This window comes from Pelmatolapia mariae, linkage group LG10_11, assembly GCF_036321145.2.
Source record: "Pelmatolapia mariae isolate MD_Pm_ZW linkage group LG10_11, Pm_UMD_F_2, whole genome shotgun sequence".
Taxonomy (NCBI): domain Eukaryota; kingdom Metazoa; phylum Chordata; class Actinopteri; order Cichliformes; family Cichlidae; genus Pelmatolapia; species Pelmatolapia mariae.
The window spans coordinates 51,900,334-51,921,915 of record NC_086236.1 but is presented as its reverse complement, the minus strand read 5'-3'; the positions used below and the strand labels follow the sequence as shown (position 1 = coordinate 51,921,915).

The 21,582-nt window shown below is 43.2% G+C and overlaps 2 protein-coding genes across 2 annotated transcripts in view; both read left to right on the top strand.

The window, feature by feature from the left end:
- Window positions 1-15,140, top strand: part of LOC134635430 (furin-like protease kpc-1) — a 201,651-nt gene extending 186,511 nt beyond the window's left edge. The window contains exons 16-19 of the mRNA XM_063484815.1: window positions 2,507-2,630; window positions 7,688-7,857; window positions 11,485-11,547; window positions 12,030-15,140. Coding sequence (XP_063340885.1) covers window positions 2,507-2,630; window positions 7,688-7,857; window positions 11,485-11,547; window positions 12,030-12,191 — 519 coding nt within the window. The 3' untranslated portion in view covers window positions 12,192-15,140. The remainder of the gene's footprint in view (window positions 1-2,506; window positions 2,631-7,687; window positions 7,858-11,484; window positions 11,548-12,029) is intronic.
- Window positions 15,141-20,155: 5,015 nt separating this feature from the next.
- Window positions 20,156-21,316, top strand: pou3f2b (POU class 3 homeobox 2b). The gene has a single exon (XM_063487357.1). The coding sequence runs from the start codon at window positions 20,171-20,173 to the stop codon at window positions 21,314-21,316; it is 1,146 nt and encodes a 381-aa protein (XP_063343427.1). The 5' UTR covers window positions 20,156-20,170.
- The last annotated feature ends 266 nt before the right edge of the window (window positions 21,317-21,582 follow it).

Sequence of the window (21,582 nt, the reverse complement as noted above, 5' to 3'; positions counted from 1 at the left end):
GCAGTAGTCGACAGTTGATTGACCAAATGACTGCAAGGTGTCCAGGTCCTGTGACTGAAAACGAGACCCAATCATCACACCTCCACCACCTTGCTTGACAGTTGGACAAAACATCACATCAAACATCTCTATTTTGGTCTCGTCTGTCCAAAGGACATAGTTCCAAAAGTCTTGTGGTTTGTTCAGATTCAATTTTGAAAACTTAAGATGCGCTGCCATGTTTTGTTTTGCTTTTTAATAGAAAGAAGAAGCTCTCTCCTGGCAACCCTTTCAAACAGGCCATATTTGTTCAGCCTTTTTCTAATTGCAAGTCATGATTAGCATTTAACATGCTAAGTGAGATCTGTAGAGTATGAGATGTAGCTTTTGGATCTTTTTGGACTTTCTCTGCGCATTGCACGGACTGATGCTGAGGTGAATTTCACTGACAGCTGTCTAGAATGTTTTCCACTAATGAATACTGTTTCTGTTTTTGGAATGGTGACTTCAGATTGTTAAAAAAAATGTTCTTATACCACTTGTCATATTGACAGGCAGCAACAGTTGCTTCTCTAAGATCACTGTTGAATGCTCTTGACCAGCTCTTGTAGGGATGAAGTTAATTTTTGCCTTGACAATTACATTAAAATGCAGCTACAGAATGATTCATCTTGTACCTTTGGAGATTACAGACCTCAACTTGCACTTTTGCTGCAACACGCTGCATTGGCCGCTGTGACAGTCAAAGGCTTTTCATAGTCATTTGTGTTGTTGTGTACAAGTTTTAAGTACTAAGGCTACGTTCACACTGCAGGCGAAAGCTTATCAAATTTTTTGACCCTATGCACTGTCATGGTATGACAGTGTGAACGGCACAAATCCGATATTTTCAAATCCGACCTGGGTCACTTTCGTATGTGGTACTGAATCCGATACATATCTGATGTTTTAGAAAGCGACTGCTGTTTGAACGGTCATGTCGCATTAAATCCGTCTTTTACGTCACTGACACAAGACAGACGTCAATTATCAGCGCCGGAGAAGCGCCCGAGAAGACATCGCAAACACTTCCTGGCCATCCAGTGTAGATGTTAGTGAAACTGTTGGGAAGACGGCGTTGGAGAAACGTGAACATTTTATTTGTACTGTATAATCAGCAGATTCTGACAGAACTCTGCAACTATCCTTTGAAGCACCGCTCCTCTCTAAAACAGCAATAAGGATCATTATTAGGCCATATGTAAATAACAAAATAACTTTAGAACTTAAAGGAAAATTGGGAAACGTAAAGTCCGAAACAAGTCTTCATATTAAGGGCCATCAGTCAGACAATACTGTTTGGTCTGGGTCTAAACAGAGCACGTTGTGTGTGACGTCTTCTTTTGCGCATGCGGGCCGCTTTGAGGGTTCACACTAGAGCGTGTTTGCTGTCGCATTTTATTTGTAGTGTGAACAAGCAGACAAAAAAATCGGATTTGATCAAAAAATTGGAATTGAGCATTAAGACCTGCAGTCATCAGATTGCGCTGTCACATGATCTCACCCCCCACCCACCTCTAGCGAAAAACAATCCCCAAAACAGCTGAACAGTTGGCATATCGATACTCTTTGTGGTTGTTTAGAGTAAATGAATAACTTCTGTCCTTCACTTAGACTCTTAAACTCAATTAAAAAATAATAAATAAATAAACTAAAAACTGTGGATGTGAAATTCTGGGCTGAGACTGATGGTTACAGTAACAGTATTCCTTATTCCTTCTTTCCAGAAGATATCTTCATTATAAAAAAATATTACTGAATATCCATCCACATTATACACTCAAGGTTGCCATCGAGTTTATTTTTGTATTGTTGTATGAAGACTTTATGATTTTGTAATCTACGCTTTGGTTTTAACACATAAGCTCTTCCTGCTTTAAAAATGTGGGTTGATTAAACAAAGTAAGAAGCGTTAGTTCACAGTTTTTATGCTTTAATAAATGTAAAAGTAACGGACAGAGACTCTGGGGAGTTTTATCTCTGTAGCAATGCATGCTGGGAAGTCTGCTACTATGTTTATTCTCTTTCTTAACCTCTTGAGACCAGAGCTTCTGTTGGGACGCATGTGCAAAATCAGATGTAAGCATCTGGGATTAATTCAGCTGATACGAACTAAAGTTAGATATTTAAATTATGCCAGAATGGATCGGTGTATTCCACTAAATTCCTGCATGATAATTTACAGATCAAAATCCATTTCATGTTTATGTATACCATTACTTCATCACCTTTTTATAAGAGAAGTCTGGCGCTTTCCTAAAAAACCTTTTTCCATCATGAAAAGGTTCATCCAATAGTTTACTGTAAAATAAATTCTCAGTTTAACGATTATATGCTTTATTCACATACTGGGAGATCTTCTCATTCTTTGCCTTTGTTTTTAGTATTGCTGCGTTAGGACATTTTCACATAAAATATTGATTGACTTGTTGATCAATTGATCGATTTTTTTGTGAAATGGTGTCTTTGTCATGGTGATTGTTTCCAGGTGACTGACCACAAGGGCACAGTGAGGAGCTGCGCGAGGCCAAGTGAAGAGGAGGCAGCCGGAGCTCTGCACAGCGTTACACTCATCCTCTATGGCACCTACCACCCACACAGGACCACGCACGGTATGTGAAAGCGTCAACCGGTACATTCTGAGGTGGGCACGGAGGCTGAGTTACTGTAGAGGTGTGACATGTGTGCTGGACGTACTGCAAACGATGCACGGAGTTAATATAAAAAACAGGACAAGGAAAAAATAATACACGAGCTAATTAAACAATAGAAATCTGAAAATAGATATAACATGTGCTATCCTTATTATTCCAAGTTTCCTACAACCCTCCACTCCCACCACCACCTGCCATCCCTGCTCGTGTGGCTGAGGCACCGCAGTCAGAGGAAGTCAGTGGACTGACCACAGGGACTATGATGTGTAATTACAGCGTGACCCCTGGCTGCCCCTTCTCAATCCCACCCGTTCCTCCACAGTGTGTGTCAGCTTCCCTGTTGCACACAACTTCCACACACACACACACACCTTGTTAGCCGCACACAGCATAAAGCCACAGCACCTTCCTCTGTGTCCCTGTCGGGGGTTTCAGGTTTGTTAGACTCACCGAGGCATGCTGGGAGAGAGAGACGTACCCAGACTGTCCTGTTGATCTCTGTCAACAGGGGTTCACACTGGTCATGAGGTCCTGGAATACCACTTTTTACTGATAGTCAGGCAAAGTCAGGAACCCTAACCAAAGTGCTGTCAAAGTTTAGATTTATTTTAGATTTCTTTTTTCCCTCGCATTACATCCCTGTTTCAGCCCAAATTAGGAAGGAGGTGTGTTTTTAGGGCATAAAAGTACTCGAGCTCAGTTATGGAAAAGTCATGGAATTCACCCGAGGGCCGCAGTGGGTATCTCCCCTCTTTTTCTGTGTGTGTGTGTCTTGCTCCGTTGCTCACTCGTCTCTTTCTGTCAAGATGCTGATCTCTCTGTTGAGAAATCAATGCCCCCCCCCCCTCTTCCCTCCTCCCTCTCTCTTCATCCATCCATGTATCCCTCCCCATGCTCCTGGATCTAACCCAAGTTCAAGCTGTTAGTCAATCTGCTGTCCACACACACACTCACTTCATTCACAGGTTCTTACAGTGTTGCTATTCCTCAGTCGTATCCCCAGTGACATCATTCTGTAGTGGGCCAGTTAGCCACACTGTGCCCTGAGCATCACCCTCAGTCATGACTTTGGATGATTCTAATTTCCAGAATAGCTTGTATTATGCTGTGTGCAGAACAGATTAGAGTGCTTTTTCATATTTTTTATAAATAGCTTTCCAAATCTGTCTGCTAAATATGAAGTTTGTCATAGAAACAGTAAAGTTTCTATGACAAACAGTAAAGTTTCTATGACAAAGTAAGTTAGTAAGATATGAATTTGTATGTTTCAGACTTGATTGTACTTAATATGTGTGCTTTTTAAAGTAATTAATGAGTTCCCTGTAGAAAGTGATGTTACACTATTACATCATCACAATACTGACTGCAAAGTTGATGAAAACTAGCTGCACAAGAAAATTATCATTGAAACAGCACTTCAACTGTAGATTTGTCCCAAAAATGTCTCTCCTCTGCGTGATCCTATAAGCCTGTTGATCTCTGCCTTTTGTTACCTTTAAAACATTAATCTTTGGCAGATGGCATCAGCATCACCCTGGGTCATGTGGTCTTTAGCTGCTATGTTTGTGTTAGTGTATAACAGACTTCTGCAGATTTTGAATGCCTTTAAGTCAGCGTCACTACTCCCTAGGCTTGTTACTTTTTACAGGGAGGGATTTGCTCTTGTTCTGCCACAGAAGAATTATTTAGATTGCATGTTGATGATGGGTGAAACCATGGCTCATGACTCATCCTGAACATGTATGGATGGAGTTTGAGCTTTGTGCTGGCCAAACTGGGGAAAGCCATCTCACTGCACTACACTGTGCACAATGGAAGTGTCATGTTGAAGCAGGAAAAGGACAATGTTATTCAAGTGTGTGGGGTTATATTCGTGTTTTTGTTTTTTTGTTTATTTGAGGTCCCATGAGGAACTGCTGCCATTTTTAGCATTAAACCTGTGTGTTACAGTTTTAGCAGAACTTATATATTTATATAAAGGCAACTCAACGGACACCGTCTGAAGACACAAAATTTGTCTGATTTCTTGGAAAGATAAAATATCAAATCTTTATGCCACTCACAGAAAAAGAATATCAGAAGCAAGGCACAATAGCAAACAGGATCATTGTGGAAAGGTTATTTTACTCTTAATTAATGATAATGATAATTATAGCAACTGACTGATGATTTTGAGATCCCTGGTGTCATAAAGAATGTGCAAGAAGTGATTAAGATGAACAGATTTGGGTCACAAATGATTTCTGTTACTTACTTACAGCGCGTACCCTTAAATATACCCAGCTACATTTGCTAGACAGAAGCTGTGGTATTTATAGTGGTGGCATTAATGTAATGGACATGTTGGGAAGTGCTGTTGCTGTTCATCACATATTTAGTAAATAAGCATTTCACTTAAATTGTTCTCTGCCATCGTCCTCCGTGTCTGTTTGATGCTGGTTAGCCTGCGGATGCCTCCAGATGAGCTTCACATTAATGATGTGTAGAATGAAGCCAGTCTGGTCGGTCTTTGTGATGCGGCTGTGTCTCTGCTGGCGTTTGTGAGGGGAAACCGCCTCTGTACGTGCGCCTGTGCCTCTGTGTGTGTTTGTTTGGTGGCTGTGCAGCAAGTGAAGGTAAATTGCTGTGATTATGTGGCAGTAATTGAACAGGGATGGTGTGCTTAATTGAGTTGTTGTTTCTTGATGTTTCTCTGTAGTAGCAGGAACCACCGCGCTGACAGGTGCCTCGTCTCGTCTCACCTCGCCTGGATGAGGGCTTTTTTTTTCCTTCCATACTATAGGCTTTGTTGTGTCTTCTTTAAAAAATGCGTGTGTGTGCGTTTGTGTGTTTGTGTTTAAATGTTCAAGCAGGTAGAAGAAATCATAGGGTTTGTGAGATGGTTCTGTGCACTTCTACAGGTTATTTACATAATATTTGTACGGATTTATGGCTTTAAATGTATGTCTCTGTATATGAGTCTGTGCATGCGTGTCTTCTTTCATGTGTGGGGTGGTATGGAAGAGGGATGGTGTGCATGCATCCTTGTTTCTTTGCATGTGCTGATTCTATGTGTGCATGTAGCTCTATCTGATCTGCCTCCTGGGCTCTGTGGCCCAAATCAAATGGTAGGAAACATCAATTTCACCATTCCGTTTTCCTCCTCCCCCTTCCTCTCCTCCTATCTCCTTGTATAATTTCTCCTCTCTTCTTCCCTTCCTCCCCCCTCTTCAGCCTGTCCTTCTCTCCTCCCCTTTTCGATGTCTTTCTCTCTGCGGAAGTGTGATTACGTTGCTCCTCTGAGCACCAGTGATCTGAGGGTTCAGCGTGTTTATATGTGTGCGCGTGTGCGTGTGTGCACGCGTGCTTGGTGACTGCTTGGTGATCTGAGCAGCCCGGCGCTGGGTATTGTGCAGCGCAATTCACGGACGATGTCTCCAGATGAATGCCTCCATTCACAATTACAGCCTCTCCATTAGCTGCAGCCCTCACCGCCTTGTTGTTGTCTTTTCTTCCTTCTCTGCAAAAGGAAAAAAAAAAAGAAAAAGCAATTAAAGCAGGACAAAAACAAGCTAGAAGAACACAAGTGATGTACCTGGAAGAGAAAAAAAACAGCAAAGGCAGGGGGAGTTGGGAGTGTTTGAGAGGTGGGGGGGCTGATTCTTCAGTCGGGATTCACACTACACACTATCTGTGTTTTATTCTCAAGGAAAGCTTGTGGATTTATTTGAACATTTGTGCATGAACTCAGTCCCCTCAACTACAAATACTCTGTGTCAGATATATATTTTTCATTTTGCTGTTTGTGCTGTAAGTGACTCTGTCCTGCAGTTTCATCCTTAAAAGGATCTTCTTTTTTTTTTTAATACACAGAAAGCTGAGAAGCATCCTCTAAGTTGAGGACAGACTAGTGCTTTTTATGTGTGTGTGCCTCTATTACTACAATATTATACTCTATAATATGATAGAATAGATGCTTCCTGCTTTTTTTCTTTTTTTTTTAATTCTGCAAAATGATTCTTACACATTCTTTGGTATTATTAATGCAAGGAACAGATGGATATGTTGTGTCACTGCACTTACTTATTCTAACTAAAGAGGATAATGTCAGTGAGATAAATGGAAAGGCTGGATTACATGTTGCATCTTCATGCAGGGAATCTCTTTTGAAGGGTAGACAGTTTGAGTCTGACACTGAAAGTCTGCCGCTAACAATGAAAACTCCTGCATGACTCTCTTGGCTCACAGTGGGCCCTTGGTGGGGTGACATGATTGGCCTGGGTACAGTAAAGGCAATGAGTCTGTGTTGCAGTATCTCACCGAAAACAAAAAAGACCTGTAAATTTTCTTGTTGAGTAACAGAAGTATAAATTCAAAAATCTGGTTTTAAATCAGCTGCTGCTGATTTTAATATCAATCTAAATAAGGGCTCTTTGGAAGAACAAGAACTCCTCCTGCAAGTAAAACCCTGCATATAAAAATATTGCACAACTATGGCTGAAAATATCAGTTTGTAAACTGTAACAAAACAGGATTGACTCGATAAAATCTTCTGATGTATGTGCAAAATGAAATTGCAAGGCAAATATCACCCAATATCATTTATTTTAGCAAAACTGCCTGAATAACATTTTTCTGCTACTAACCTCAGCAAATGGTAAATGGACTGGTTCTTATATAGCGCTTTTCTACTCTATCTGAGCACTCAAAGCGCTTTATACAACTTTTTCATTCACCCAATCACAGCGCTTTTCTAGGTTTTCAGTGCTACCTAACTAACATTCATACACATTCACACTCCGATGAATGGATCCTTGGGCAAGATATTTGGCATGCAGACTGGAGCAGTTAGTAGGTGACCTGCTCTACTACCTGAGCTAGAGCCACTCCAGCACACTTTATGTATTTACAGACCACAGAACCGTTCCTGCCTTATTTAAAAAATGCAATAGAAACATATTTGGCATGTACTGTAGATAGAAACATAGGTAGTGAGGCATGCAGCAATCTAATTGTGCTCCTATTTTTAACTTCAGAGGGACCCCTGCAGAGCGTTGTGTCCATGGGGTTGAATCACCCTGTCCCTCATGGGTGGTTGTTCCAGAGGGACCAGTCCCCTTCTATGGACCTGCTGCAGTGGATCTACCAAATGGAGAGGGAGAAGAAGGTGCGAGCTGCTGATATCGCCATGTCACTAAGAGGAAAGGTACAGTATGGCGCACGGAGCTGGAACACAGACTCTCCACACATCACACGCACCATGATTTACTGTTCCAATAAATCACTTGCGCCGCCTAATTTCCTATGGATTTCAATTTCCCCCTGGACATATCTGCATTGATCAACTTCAGGTATAAGGATGTGCCAGGCGTCGCTCACTGTGACACTGAAGAATGGCTCACAGATCTCTGTCAAGGGTGTTTCTGTGTGTGTGTGTGTGTGTGTGTGTGTGTGTGTGTGTGTGTGCATGTGTGTGTGTGTGTGTGTGTGTGTGTGGATAGGGGGTAGAGCCGTGGGATTTGTGCACATGCAGCATTTCTGTTGAGCGCCGTCGTCGTCACTGTCGAGGCTTTAGGATACAAATCCTTGAGTGTGAGTAATAACATCTGAAAATGTCAGAATCATACAGGCAGAGATAAGGATCAGACAGTTGAATCGGGACTCCAGATATTGTTATTCCCATCATATCTGCTCGTAGTCTAGGCCTGATTATGAGGAACAATTAAATATCATTCTGGCTTCTCCAACAGTTGTTACTGCAGAAAAAACACCAGGGTATAACGCTCCTTAGAAAATTAGACGACATTTTGCGGTCTACTTAATCATTGCTCCAGCCCCAGCGTTTGAGCTGAAACAAATTCACAAGCCCCTGTCACTGTCCTTTATGCTGCATTATCAGGCCAATTACAGCCTTGACAGAAGTGTGCCGCCGGACGACAGGTAGCTGTTTGCGTGCACGCGTTGCTGCCCGATGTGTCCTTGCAGGGGTACACGGTCCCCGGGCCTGTAGATGAGTTTTGAGCTGGTGTTAGGAGGCAACGGCAAGGCCTGACAACGTCTTTACCCCGAGTTCCTCCCCTAGAGGCAGATCTGAATGGATTGCAGAGGCAAGGAGGAGAAATAAATTGGAGAAAAGGATAAATCGATGCTCGGCGGAGAGGCAAACAGACCTTCCAACCCCCGGCCCAGAGACACACACACACATGCACACACACACACACACACACACACACACGCACACTCGTACCACAGCGTGGCTTTTTTTCCTTGGGCTGTATTGGATTGGTATGCAGAGCTGAGGAGAGAGACGCTCAGAAAAAGACTTGGCCTACAAATGATGTCCTTTGTTTGATCCATTAGGTTGGGGGGGGGGATTGGTTGGTTGGGGGTGGATGGGGAGGGTCGTCCCACGGAGACGGTGGAAGGGCTGGGAAACAAACGTCTCTGTCTGTGAGCCTCTCCCTCTCTCTACTCACCAGCATCTTCTCATCTCAGAGAAGAGAGAAAGATCAGCTCGAGGAAAAGCTGGTTGTCGTCTGTCTGCGGTGATGTGTTGGAGGGCAGAAAGGATGCAGTGTAGGTGTGTGCGCCTATTCGCTTGAATATGCTAAATTTACCAATCTGAAGCTTTTCATCTGGAGGTTGTTTTTATTCTTTTTTTCTGGTCGTGGATTTTTCTATTTGTTCATCGTAGTTGTCGTCCTTCCTCTTGGATAACAGTAACACTGTGTTCACCACGATCATTTCTGATCTGAACTGGGAACTCTGTGACACAATTACAAAACAAACAGTCTGACAGATATCTTTGGGTTTTCATTTTAATATGTATAATTTTTAAAAAAAAAAATAAAGCAATCAAGGTCGATGCCAAAAAATGTTTTGTTAATTGAACAATGAATGATGTTAATACACAGCAAACAACATAAACCCGAAGCTGCTGTTGCTGTTGAATTGTATTATTACCTCTGCCAACAGGTAATGTGATCGGTTGAGTTGGTCTGTTTTCATGTAAAGTTATTGCAGTTGTGGATTTGTTTGAATATTTTACTTCTGGAGCTGATCTGGATCCTTGATCTGGATCCTTTAAAGGATTCTTTACTGTTGTGATACAGATTGATTTTTTATTTATTTATTTTTTTTGGTGTTGTCAAGAAAATATCACAATCTGGTCTCTGTTCTAAGTTCTTACTCTGGAACGGGTTTTAGCCTTAGCTGAGGTTTGCAGCATCACACTGCTCTTGTTTCATAAGTTATCAAGGTATATAAATACTGTAAGACTGTAATATAACATGGCAGTGCAGTACAAAGAGAAACACTCTGATGTAAGAAACAGCATCATGAGTTTGGACTGGGTGCTTCATTTGTTTTCACCCATGTTAGCAGCATAGCTGTATGAGCTGAAAGGTCAGTAGGGCTGGGAGTCAGTCCACTGCTTTGATCCAGACCCCCAAAATATATGCGATCAACTACAGGACGGATTGATGATGATTATGTGCCGAAATGTATGTATTCTGTCTGTTTTTCTATAGCATTATCATCAAACCAATAATTTAAGGTGGCAGGTTCACAAACAATAACCTACCTACAGTAGAAAACTTGCCATATTCCCGTTAGCCTCATCTGTGCTTAGCAAATGTTAACGAATTAGCATGCTAACAGAGCAAACTTAAAAAGCAGGTGTTCTCCTTTCTGAAACCAGCGTAAGTTGCAGCAAGTTTCCATAAAGCCTTCATATTTAATATTATGAATGGATCTGCGTGTATGAGAGGTTCTTTGAGGCCCACTGCTTAGAGCATCAGGCCAACATAACTCTAAAAACCGATTCATAAGATGCTCTCAAATACAAACTTCAACCTCCTTCCAGTTATTTATGCATCCATTTTGCTCCATCACCCCTACTCTGGTCTGTACTCTACGCTATTTCTGACTCTCTTTTCGGGAGGCATGCATTTTTCTGAGCTCTTCACCAGCAACGGCACACAACGCCATTTATTTTAGCTTGGGAGTTCTCTTTTCACTCCGTGTCTTTTTATAGTTTTGTCGTTCATACTGTACTCCCCGCTGTGCTTCTATTTTCATGAATGCTGTGAGAAATAATTGAAAGCACCGTGTATGGTGCCGTCTGTTGCAGCGCTCCCACTTCCTCATGCCTTGTAAATACTGTATCACTAAAACCCCCGCTGTAAGCTGCCGGCTCGGGATTCCTCACAACTCTGAGACGTCAACACTCACTGAAAACTTGAGCCAAGATCAAATCGTAACCAGAGCCTGAACGTTGCTCCTGTGGACAGAGCCAGCGTTTGATTGATTTCAAATTCAGCTGTTTGTCCTTGCCTTTTTTCTTGCAAAAACAGAGCTGAATTGGATTCCTCTGAACAGCTCGTGGCCCATTTCCTCTGTGTGTTTTCTCAGCTTTTTGACTTCCATAAGGAGGGGGAAAAGGATGTCAAAGGAGTCGCGACTCCTGCTGCAAGTGGTGGTGGTGAGAAGTGCAGCAGATGGAAGCCCACAAGGAGCCTTAACAAGAATAAATAACGTACCATAGCTGCTAAAAATAAAATATTGCTTATTAGAAATTAGAGTTTCTCTACTGGTTTTGCACATGAATGCAGCTTGCTAGTGTAGCCAAGTGCTGCCCAGCCTGTAAAGACATTGGTGTCACGGTGAGGAATAACTTTAAGAAGCTGAAAAATATGGTTCATTACCAGGTTGGAAGAAATCTGCATTATGGGAAATGCAGGAATCAGTGTAATTTCGCTTCCCTCACACAAAGAGTCATATTTTGTACATATTTGGTTTGTCTTTAACATGAAACATCTGTTTCATTAACCAGATGGGAAAAACTCGAGGAGACAGACCGGTTAAGTCGAGCCTGACATCTAGTCTGGCTTTCAAGGTAAGCTGCAACCCCCACCAGTCCTAAAACACAGGTTATTTTTATAGTTTGGGTTTTTTGTGCTTTTTCTGTTAGGGGGGTGAAGACTGAGCAGTGGAATAGATGAAGGGAAAATGATTTGATTTAATGAATCCGAGGAATGTGAGTTTGCGTGCTAGACACATGGCACTCTGCCCATTTGGCCACCAGAATGCTTTATTTTTTTTTCGTAATAGATATGTGGTTGGTCTTTTTGTTTTTGTTTTTGTTTGTTTTTTAACAGCTGAAACAATTATTTAATTGAATTGGCAACTATTGTGATATTCAGTTAATTAATTAAAGAGATTTTTCTCTATTGAAATGTAACCCACTCAGGTACAGCGTTTTCGATTGTACCAGAATTTGCATATTATAAAATTACCCAATAAGTGAACTGAAGAGCAAAATCAGACCCTATATTGCCTGTAGACTGCTATCTTATGACTATTTACACTGTCCCACAGACACTTGACACACATGTTGCCCAGAAAACAAGACCTACTGTTGAGAGGGAGCCTCCTGAAACCGAGACCTTCGGGGACGACGCGGATGAGGAGCGCAGGTCCTTGCCCTCACAGAAGATCCAGGATGTCGGCACAATCCGGCGTTTTAGATCCAACAGATGACGGATCTGTGAGCAGAAAGGCATGAGAGGAGGCGGGGCAGAGGGAAGGGAATTAAAAACACAACCATGAACCATAGTTACGTAAAGACTGTAATTTTCCACAGTGCTGAAAAGCCAGTTAATCATGAATCAAGTCAGCGTACTGTATTTTGACTTTGTGGCCTCGGTGTCAGCAAAGATGACTTATTGTAGGTCGGCTTTGAAACCCACTTTCTCAACTACACAAACCCCAAAACCCTGTTTCTGAAAAACAAATAGCTTCAGCAGCGCTCGTCTCCGCCCCCCAACCCCCGATCCCGCTCCTGGTTTGCCTTCGGAAGTAGCAAAGGTTAGTGAAAGATATGTTTGTCTTTTTCCACTTCAATGAAGGGTGAATTCAGCTCCGTGCAATAAGAAATGGATTACCCCGTTCATTAAAGGGGGCTGCGTCACTCCTCATTGAGTTGGACAAATAACAAATTAATTCCTAGCCGCCTAATTTCTCTCTGTTCTCCACTGAATTCCCAATAACGTCGAATTACTGATCACAGCCATGTGAGCTCTCTCAACTTTCTATCAATTCATTAAAATTTTTGCCACAGTGGAGATACTGCTGAGGAGGATCTCTCCCTTTTTCTTTTTTCTTTTTTTCCCATGCATGCTTCCTTTAACACCACAAGCTGTATACAAACAGAAAGCAAGTGAAGTGTTAATATTAGGAGATTAAAAACACCAGGAAGCGTTACAGAGAAAGTTACTTTCACCCCGGGCGGTAAACTTTTTTTTTTCTTTGCCAGTCTAGTGCAGGTCTGTTGGTGGAGGTGTTTTGTAAAGTAGCAGTAGTGTATTGACAGGGCAGTATTGATGTTTCAATTAGAGCAGCGTTACATAGTGCTCCAGCATGGTAACACGGTGCGTCTTCTGCCATCTGCTCTGCCTCCACGTCTGACGAACGAGGCACGTGGGGCTAATCGAGCCGCACATGAGCGATGGGGCTGCGAGATCTTCCGCGCACATACTCGCGCGCACGCACACACACACTTATCCTGTACGCACGTCCTTATGCAGAAAAATAAGGGGGGAAGGACGATGGAGAGCTCCTCAGCCCTGCTGTTTAAACAGCCTTCAGAAAGCCTGTGATTCCTCGCTTCACATGTGCCACAGGAGAAGCCAGCAGGTTATTTCCCCGACAAGAAAACGGGCAAAAGCGCCAGATGCACAAGTTAAAATTCTTCAAAAAAAAGAAGCTCATCTGATAGAAAGAACAAAAAATAAATAAATAAAAGAGAGAGAGAGATCAGCTTCTGCCAGGTTTTCTCGTGCTGGGACGGCCTGAAATAACAGTGTGTATTATGCCTGGCATTATTGCCTGCCAAACCACACGAATCAAAGACCTCATTGTGTGGATTACCTCGTTAATCTGTTGATGCCATTGACTAGTATTGCAGGTGCTAATGTGCCAGGTTTTTTTCCCTCCTCTTTCCTTCTCTCTTCTCTTATTGGGGAGGTGTAGCGTTAGGTTTGTAATCTGCTTTAAATGCTTTCTGGGGAATGAGACGCACTGAAAGCCAGCCAAGAGAGCTCTGCTATCATGGAGCGCTTTCTCTTAATACAGCACACAGAGGGGGACAGACTGACTGAGGCTGCGGCGCCTGTGCCAACGGGGACGAGCTAGCGAGCTACACGCCCCACGCCACTTGTTGAAATATATGACTGCATGAATAATGAAAGAGGAAGAGGGAAGTGGTATTGCTAGAGCAGTCCCACAATGACATCCATCACAGGAATGCCTCATTGCTCCTCTTCTTCTGTTTCCTCCTGCAAAAAAAAAAAAAAGGAGCTCCAACTTGTGTCTCTTTGGAGAAGCTAACCGGAGCTGAGCTCAGTTGCCTGCCCGAGCTGATAGACTTTAGAGGTGAAACCAGAAAGAGAGGAAGATAAAGAGGCAGAGAGAGAGAGAGAAAGACAGAGGGAAAGGGGACAGAAAGAGAGGTAATCCTTGCTTTTTTTTTCAGCTCCCCGGGGTGGTCTCTTCATCCAAGGCCTCAAAGAGGGACAGAATACACGTCCCTGCTACAATGAAGGGGACCCACAGGGGATGTTGCTATCAGTGTGTGTGTGTGGTGGGGGTGCAGCTTTAAGCAGGCCTTTGAGTGGCCTAATTGCATTGGAATACAGCAGTCTGAGAGCTGGCTCAGATCACGGCGGGCTGCTGGAGGGGTGAGCGCCCGCACCTCGACAGCCACACTCAGCAAAAGAGCCCCGGCACAAAGCACACAATTAATGCTGTCCCTCTCGTTAACTCTCTCCCCACTTTTTGTCCTCTCCTACTTTTCTCTCATTCTCCTCCTCCTCACCCCCATATCTTCGTCTCTCTCTCTCGCTCTCCTCTCCCTCTCTCGTTCCTCCCTCCCGCCTCAGTATGTCGTCACTCACCCACTGTATTAATCCTCCCATACAGCCTGTCAGTCTCCCTCGTCTTTGATGCACACAACAATTACAGTAAGGATGAAAGGCGTGGGTCGGCTCTCGTTATGCAAGATTCGAAACGGGCCTTGGCGAGAATTATTGACATCCGAACAGCTAATCTGAAATAAAAACTCTGTTATTACTTCGAAGGAAGTGATCTGTGCTCGCTGCATATATTTCTGGCTGTATATACTCAGGATTAGGGGATCTTATTTTATTGCATAAATTAAAAATAAGGCATGTACTTTATTTGTATTTAAATGAGCCCACACTGATTGTATTCTTCTGATCTGAAGATTTTGTATCAGTTCTGCTATCAGCTAAAGTCAAGGCAGCTGATAAATGCAAAGTAAACAGATTTCCATTTCATCACGATTGTTCCCCAAAGATGACACCGCGGTAGAGCAATAATGCTCCAGCGGGGACTGTTTGTATCTTTGCTGCATTAAACACAAAGCTGTTACAATCTAAATGTGCTTCATTGGATTTTATCTTTTACAAAGAAAGCCTGGATATCATACAGGAATCTAGAGGTGTATTATATTAGAGATAATTGTGATATTTAAAAAAAATGATATATCAATATTGTGCTAGTAATTCATAGGCGGTAATGCTGCAAATAATTGTTTTTTATTGTGTGTGCTTTAGTACAGTTATGTAAACATTTGTCCACTGGTATTTTGAGTTTGTTTCATTTAAAGTATGAAAAGTCATAGATTATTTTCAATGATAACATTATTTACATTACTTTAAAAAAATTATTTTCTACAGATGTTACAGTATTGTTTTTATATTTTATTATAAATCATCAAACTAAATTCTAGTATTTTCTGATATTGATTAGATTTTTAAATACAATGCCATTTTTGCAAGGTAAAAAAAAACCAATCAGACTTTCAAATATGAATATCTAGTGACTGCTTACGGCTTCTAAGGTAACCATATGAATCTTTTTGGATTTTGGACTGTCGGCTGGACAAAAATAAATGTTTATGACGGGAATTAAATGAATTTAATTTACCAAGTTGTTCCACACATAAAGTTCAGCAGCTTCACTGAAGGTCATTCCATTTTAGACTGAAAATTCACTGGAAAAAAAACTAAACAAAACAAGTTAACCTACTGGACACAAGATAACGCATCTGCATCACCAAGAAGCCTGTTGTCAGTGAATGGAGGCTTTCAAATCTCCATATCACACTAAAACTGCATACTGAGTTGTGATTGGCTTTCAAAATGATGATGTCATGAATTGTTTTTTTTATACTGTACATGCATATGCAAGGCAGATTTAAGGTGAGCACAGCCAAACCTAACCATACCTGTCAGCACATGGGTGTGAAAACCTTCCTACTGCACACACACACACACACACACACCACTGTGTTCTGGGCTGTTTGTGTTCTGGAAACTGATAAGTAGGTTTCATTAGTTAAGACTGTGAAAATAATCATGATTACAAATTTCTTTCTGAAAGATCTGACACGTTAAGGTGCTGTATCTTCTCTCTGCAGTGGGCGGTGGACACACTTTTCATTACACGGGTTAATATAATCGTTCTTTGGCGTTCACAGACAGCGAAGAGTGATTGGGCCTCGCCTTCCTCTCTCCCTCAGTTTGGACCCCAATGTCCTCGTCTTTAAATAGGACTCAGCGGACTGAGATCGTGGAACAATCAGTGATTTAAAAAACATATCATACTCAACCAGCCCCTCCTTTGATTTTCTTCATTACACGAGCCGTGTCTTAATAAAATCAAATTATTTCCGCTCACAGGACGCTTTCTGGTGAGAAATTGGCAGAGGGATGTGAGCTGATGTATGGGGAGACAGTCGCCTAATTAGAGCGTTAGAAATTGAATCTTTACAGCACACGGGTCATATAATTATCCTACTGTTAATTTAACGCTTACATTCTCTACTGTTCATTTTTATTCCCTTAAATGCAGTTTGGCAGCGACCCTCACTGCGTCTCGGTGCATGAGAGGAAAGGCAGCGTGGCCCCTAACGCTGGCCCCTCTGTGTGATTGAATAACTACGGACCCCGCAGTCCAAATAACAAGGCTCGCATCATTTATGCATTGTTAAGCCACGTAATTGAAACGAGCCATAGTTTGCATATTACGCCATTAAAATAATGTGCTTTGCGTTTCTCCCAACACGACTATTTAAGCCTGTGTGGCGATGTGGTAATTCCTTGAATTACAGCCTAATTACCACAATGTTCTTTTGATTTGGCCGATTTCAATGTTACACCACAATAATGTTCAATATTACCAGAATGAATTACTGAGCCGTGCCTGGAAACTTTTTCCTGGTATGACTTAAATCCTGGCCTCTTCATGTGCTGTCAGTGCAGCTGGATTCACTCCTATGAAGGATTATTAGCCTCTGAAATGAGATCCATTAAAGGCCCAATCAGTAATACTTAATTGAAGAGCCCGAGTGATACATGGAATACGAGGATTTTGCGTGTGTTTTTGCTCTTCATCATCACTACTCGCTTTATGCTGCTGCGTATTACTGATGTAAACAGACCATCAGAAGGCATTATAGCAGTTGTCCACTGTTTATCTCCGCAATTAAAGACAAGTCTGTTAATTAGGGCTGATGGCAGTTTTCTTTCTTTTTGAAAGTTTGCTGACAAAACATGTATTTACTATACAGCTAACAGCCTTAAATGTATTCTAAGTTGGTTACGTTACTTGTCTTTTGTTCATATTTTGTGGCATTAAAGATCAGAAATGAGAATTTTGGCCACTTAAGTGACATCAAAGCGCAAAGAAAAAGTTGTAGTACAACTTAAATCAGCATATGAATTGAAACTGCAATCCAGGTCATAGAGAAGCGACATTTTGGAATTAGCACTTGCTCTTTGTTGGATGGCCCTGCATTGTTCCCAGACCTTTGTCTATATACACGACATGTGTCCCTGTGTGAACTTTTTGAATAAATTAACATCACTAATAATGATTTGTGAGCGTGAATATTCACCATTTGTGTTTTCGTTGCACGGCTTGAATTTTTTTTTTTTTTTTTTTTTTTGGGAGGGGGGGTGAAAAGTATTTCTTTGATAATTGCTTTTTTATTGCCTCTTAATTTTACTGCAGGTCCAAAGTTATTAAATAAAATGTTTAATTACAGTTTGAGTCATTTGCATACTTTGAAAGTTATAAATTGTGGATATTGAAGAACTGCCTGCATTGATTTATAGGTTTAATTTGTGGCCAGTATGTATGACTTTATTTCTGGTGGACTGAATTGTTGTAGGCCATAGACTAACCAAAGGTACTGTTAATTGCACACATGCAGCAGGAATCATTAATGTCTTCTAACATGCAGAATTACTGCCTCAGAAGTTAGAAAGTTAAACATGTGCCTCTGCCAGTGAAAAATGTCCAAGATGTGTTTGTCATTTTTTTCACAGTTTGCTTTCTCTCAGCGGAGTGTGAGGAGCAGCTTTGAGGACAGACATAATCTCTCTCATCTTTTTTTTTTTTGCTTTTTCTAGCCCTTTCTCCCTCTCAGGGCCCTGTGCTCTTTACTCCTCCCTCCTTTATCCCTGCAAAAGCTTTGTCCCCGCAGTAGAGAGCCTTTCTAAATAGAGGCCTTTAGATAGTCCGGGAACAGGGGTGGGGGAGAGCTGCAGCGATGCAACTGCTGTTGTTTCATTTACCTCTCCCTATGGCAACCAGCAGCAGTTGGCCAGGAATGTCCCCTCTCTGGACAAAGTCCTGGTCCCCGAAGCTGACACTGGAGGGTTGGGGGGGGGGACAGCTGAGACAGGATGGAAACCTGCCCTCCCTGCTCTGGACTAGAGGCCTGAGTTTGGACTTAATCCTCCTCTTCACTTCTGTCTAGCTTCACTTTAGTGGATGACGAGCAGCCAGAGAAGGTGTTCACACAATATTAACTCTGTAATCGTTCTATATAAGACCTGAAAATAATTTTTAAATCTCTTTTAGTGAAGTGAATAAGCCTTCAGTACAGTTGCACCATGCTCTAATGGCCCCATATACAGGTTCTTTACAGTGTTGTAAACAGCCATTTAGTCCCTCATAATATCCTTTAAACTGCATTTAATAAGGGCACACTGGAGAGAGTTTTATCTCTCTTTTTTTAATCACTAAACTTTGCAAGTCCTCCATGCTATATATATAGAGAGAGAGAAAGCCATAACTTCAACTGGGAGGGGGCTTCCTTCTTTTTATCAGCGTGTAGCCTCTCCCACCAAGACAGACTTGTAAAACTCACTTTACAGCCTAGTTGGACACAAAAGTTGATCTGTTTACTTTATGGGCTGTTAAAAGTTTTAAAGTCAAGACAGCTGACCGACATCTACATTTACAAGCCTTCGGTGAAGGGAAAAAATATACTAGTTTACACTTTTACAGGAAAGCGTCAGTGTTTGAGGAAGTGCAGCTTGAATAGCCGATGCTTTTAAAGATCCCAGTCCCCATTACCAGCTGCAAAAATCACCTGAGACTGATGCCAGCTAATGGCACACACCTCAGTTTAAGCAGAGCGCAATGTTTTTACCTGAAGACTTTAAATACATTTCAGTCTGCATGGCAGCAAATGTTCAAAAGTTTGTTAACATTTTGTTACTGTCATTTTTTTTAATAAAATCAAATTGTTTAAAACATGCCCGAGCTCCTTTCTCTATCAAATATTTCACTTTAGAAGCTTCTTGTGTGACAGATTTATTACATTTAGTTTCATTCCAATATATGTCATTATAAAAGGTCATTATAAAAAATGATTGGCTCATCTAAGATATATTTTCATCCTCGAGAAGAGACAGCGCAATATGATGCATTTTTCCCTCATACAGTACACAGACAGCTCTGCACGAACAGCAGCAGACATATGAATATGCATGCATTACAACGACAAGCAGAAATGTTGCACTAAAACAAAGATTTTCTGTCAGACGGAACTAAGCTTTCCTGCAAATGTAGACTACACAAAACGCCGTCTAGTCCTTGTTTGCACTGGGGTGGAGAAAAAGTTATGCGCAAATCAGAATGGTTCGCACTTTTTCCAGTATTTAATGCCATAAATGTGCGTAAAAATCTGAAGTCCACCTAAATTAGGGATTGAATGGTTAAATACACGGCTACACAGAAGAGCTCCGGGTCTCCTGGAACTAGACTCCCTGCAGTCTCAGTCTGGATAGAACGAGATTATCAAAGTAAATGAACTGGATCTTACAGCTGCGCTGCTGATCCCGGTGCTCCGTCTCCCCATGCTGCACTCCGGCTCTCCGCTTCCACGGGAGCCTCGGCTCGCACCTCTCCAACAAAGACAGTAGTGTTTGTTGAGACTTCCACGCGGCCAATCGCCGCGCCGTTGCCCCTGGTAACCCCGTCCATCATCCTCCCGTACCCAATGAGCGGCGGGGGGCGGGGCGGAGTCCAGGTGCGCTTCGGCGTCCACTTGGCAGAGCGCCTGGGAGCCGCCTGTGGGCAGGAGAGGTTCTGTCAAATGCGAGGTTCCTTTAATAAGAGCGACCAGTCCGGCTCCGAGAGTCATGGCGACCGCAGCGTCTAACCACTACAACATTCTCACCTCCAGCGCATCCATCGTGCACTCGGAGCCCGGCAGCATGCAGCAAGCCACGGCGTACCGGGACGCGCAGAGCCTGTTGCAGAGCGACTACCCGCTGCAGAGCAACAGCCACACGCTCAGCCACGCACACCAGTGGATAACGGCGCTGTCCCACGGAGAGGGAGCCCCGTGGTCCTCGAGCCCGCTCGGCGCGGAGCAGGACATTAAACCCGCGGTGCAGGGCGCCCGGGACGAGATGCACAATTCCAGCAGCAACCTGCAGCACCAGTCACGGCCGCCCCACCTGGTGCACCAGACGCACGGGAACCACCACGACGCCCGCGCGTGGAGAACCACCACCGCGGCGCACATACAGAGCATGGCGACGACAAACGGCCAAAGCCTTATTTACTCCCAGCCGGGCTTCACCGTCAACGGGCTCATCCCGGGCAGCGGGCAGGGGATGCACCACCACAACCTAAGAGACAGTCACGAAGACCACCACAGCCCGCACCTCAGCGAACACGGCCACCCTCCGTCCCAGCATCAGCACCAGCACCGGCCGCAGAGCCACCACGACCACTCGGACGAGGATACGCCGACCTCGGACGACTTGGAGCAGTTCGCCAAGCAGTTCAAACAGCGCAGGATCAAGCTGGGATTCACGCAGGCGGACGTGGGACTAGCCCTGGGGACCCTGTACGGAAATGTGTTTTCGCAAACCACCATATGCAGGTTTGAGGCCCTGCAGCTCAGCTTCAAAAACATGTGCAAGCTGAAGCCTCTGTTGAACAAGTGGCTGGAGGAGGCGGACTCCACCTCGGGCAGCCCGACCAGCCTGGACAAAATCGCGGCGCAGGGGAGGAAAAGAAAAAAACGGACTTCAATCGAGGTAAGCGTAAAAGGAGCTTTGGAGAGCCATTTTTTGAAGTGCCCTAAACCGGCAGCGTCGGAAATAATCACCCTGGCGGACAGTCTGCACCTGGAGAAAGAAGTGGTGAGGGTTTGGTTTTGTAACAGGAGACAGAAGGAAAAACGCATGACCCCTCCGGGAGGAGCGCTGCCGGGGAGCGAGGATGTGTACGGGGACACGCCGCCGCACCACGGGGTCCAGACCCCGGTCCAATGAACTCTGCCGGACCGGCTCCTCCAGGACTTGTTTACCGTTTTAATTTATCCCACCCCCCAAGGTTATATATAAATCACTGGACTATGAAACGATATAGTGGGTGTTTTATGTATAATAGATTGCAGTGATTACTGACACAATATCTGCAGTGAATATCTGAGAAATGGAAAACGAGTGACGGGAGGACAGGACATTTTTTTTGTCCTCCCCTCTCGCAGAGCTGAAGGAACATAAGCCCGTGTTATGTTCTCCGAGGATACATGCCC